At 42.7% G+C, this 1934-nt stretch overlaps 1 protein-coding gene across 1 annotated transcript; it reads left to right on the forward strand.

The window, feature by feature from the left end:
• Positions 1 to 606: 606 nt before the first annotated feature.
• Positions 607 to 1557, forward strand: LOC138906794 (uncharacterized). Its single transcript, XM_070196459.1, has 2 exons — positions 607 to 894; positions 991 to 1557. Exons 1-2 carry the CDS (start codon positions 607 to 609, stop codon positions 1555 to 1557), a joined length of 855 nt encoding a protein of 284 aa, XP_070052560.1.
• Positions 1558 to 1934: the final 377 nt, after the last annotated feature.

The following is a 1934-nucleotide window of genomic DNA, read 5'->3' on the forward strand; positions in this document are numbered from 1 at the left end:
AATATGAAACTGAATCCTACAAAGTGTGCTTTCGGAGTCCCTGCCGGGAAATTATTAGGATTCATCGTCAGTCGCAGATGAATTGAGTTAGACCCATCAAAAGTCAAAGCAATCCAAGATTTGCCACCTCCGAAGAATAAGAAAGATGTGATGAGCTTTTTAGGGCGTCTTAATTACATCAGTCGCTTCATAGCACAATCAACCGTGATATGTGAGCCGATATTCAGGATGCTGAGGAAAGCTATTGCAACAAGCTGGACTGAAGAATGCCAGAAAGACTTCGACAAAATCAAGGAGTATTTATCTAAACCACCCGTTTTGGTTCCACCAGAACTAGGAAGACCCGTGTTGCTTTATTTGTCCATATTGGATAGAGTTTTTGGCTGCATTCTGGGATAATATGATTAGACTGGAAGAAATAAGCAGGAGATATATTATCTGAGCAAGAAATTCACACCCTACGAAGCCCGGTACTCTTTGTTGGAACGTACCTGTTGTGCTTTGACATGGACAGCTCAGAAGTTGAGGCATTATTTCTGTGCATACACTACATATCTCATATCAAGGATGGACTCGCTAAAATACATCTTTCAGAAACTCATACCTATGGGTAAGCTAGCAAAGTGGCAAATATTGCTGAGTGAGTTTGACATCGTCTATGTATCTCAAAAGGCTATCAAAAGGCAAGCATTGGCGGATCATCTCGCAGAAAATCCCGCAGACGGAGAATACGAACCATTGAAAACATATTTTCCCGATGATGAGGCATCGTTCATGGGAGAAGATATCACCGAAGCATATGATGGTTGGAGAATGTTCTTCGATGGAGCAGCAAACTTCAAAGGAGTAGGTATTGGAGTTGTCTTAGTATCAGAGACCGGCCAACACTATCTGGTATCCGCAAAACTCAGGTTTCCATGCACCAACAATATGGTGGAGTATGAGGCCTGCATTTTGGCACTCTGGTTGGCCATTGACATGAACGTCTAGGAGCTGCTGGTAATCGGAGATTCAGACCTTTTGGTGCACCAGGTTCTAGGAGAATGGGCCACAAAGAACACCAAAATATTGCCATATTTGCACAGTGTACATGAGCTGATCAAAAGGTTCACAAAGATAGAATTCAAACATGTTTCGAGAGTTCAAAATGAGTTCGCAGATGCATTGGCCGCTCTATCTTCCATGATACAACACCCAGACAAGAACTTCATCGATCTTGTCCTAATAGGAATTCATAAACAGACAACTTATTATGCTCATGTTAAAGAAGAGAGTGATGGAAATCCGTGGTTCCATGACATCAAGGAATATTTGGCAAAAGGAGAATATCCAAAGCACTCTACCCATACTCAGAAGAGCACGCTTCGAAGATTAGACAACCATTTCTTTCAAAGCGGAGGAATTCTGTATAGAAGAACTCCTGACTTTGGATTATTACGGTGTGTCGATGCCAAGGAAGCTTCCAGATTGCTCGAGGAAATACATGTCGGAACCTGCGGACCATACATGAATGGTTTTACCTTAGCCAAAAAGATACTAAGAGCGGGGTATTTCTAGATGACTGTGGAAACAGACTGCATCAAGTATGTTCAGAAGTGCCACCAATGCCAGATACATTCTGACATGATACGGGTACCACCCAATGAACTCAATGCAACAAGTTCACCTTGGCCTTTCTCAGCTTAGGGTATGGATGTCATAGACCCGATCGAGCCCGCCGCTTCGAATGGGCATAGATTCACAAAATGGGTTGAAGAGGGATCTTACAAAGCCGTAACTAAGAAGGTTATAGTAGATTTTGTTCGGGGCCGCATTGTTTGTCGGTTCGGAGCACCAGAGTCAATCATCACCGATAACACATCCAATCTTAACAGCGATCTGATGAAGGCCATGTGTGAAACCTTCAAGATCAAGTTTAAGAACTCCACAACATA

This window comes from Nicotiana tomentosiformis, chromosome 1 (assembly GCF_000390325.3).
Source record: "Nicotiana tomentosiformis chromosome 1, ASM39032v3, whole genome shotgun sequence".
In the NCBI taxonomy this organism is placed as follows: Eukaryota; Viridiplantae; Streptophyta; class Magnoliopsida; order Solanales; family Solanaceae; genus Nicotiana; species Nicotiana tomentosiformis.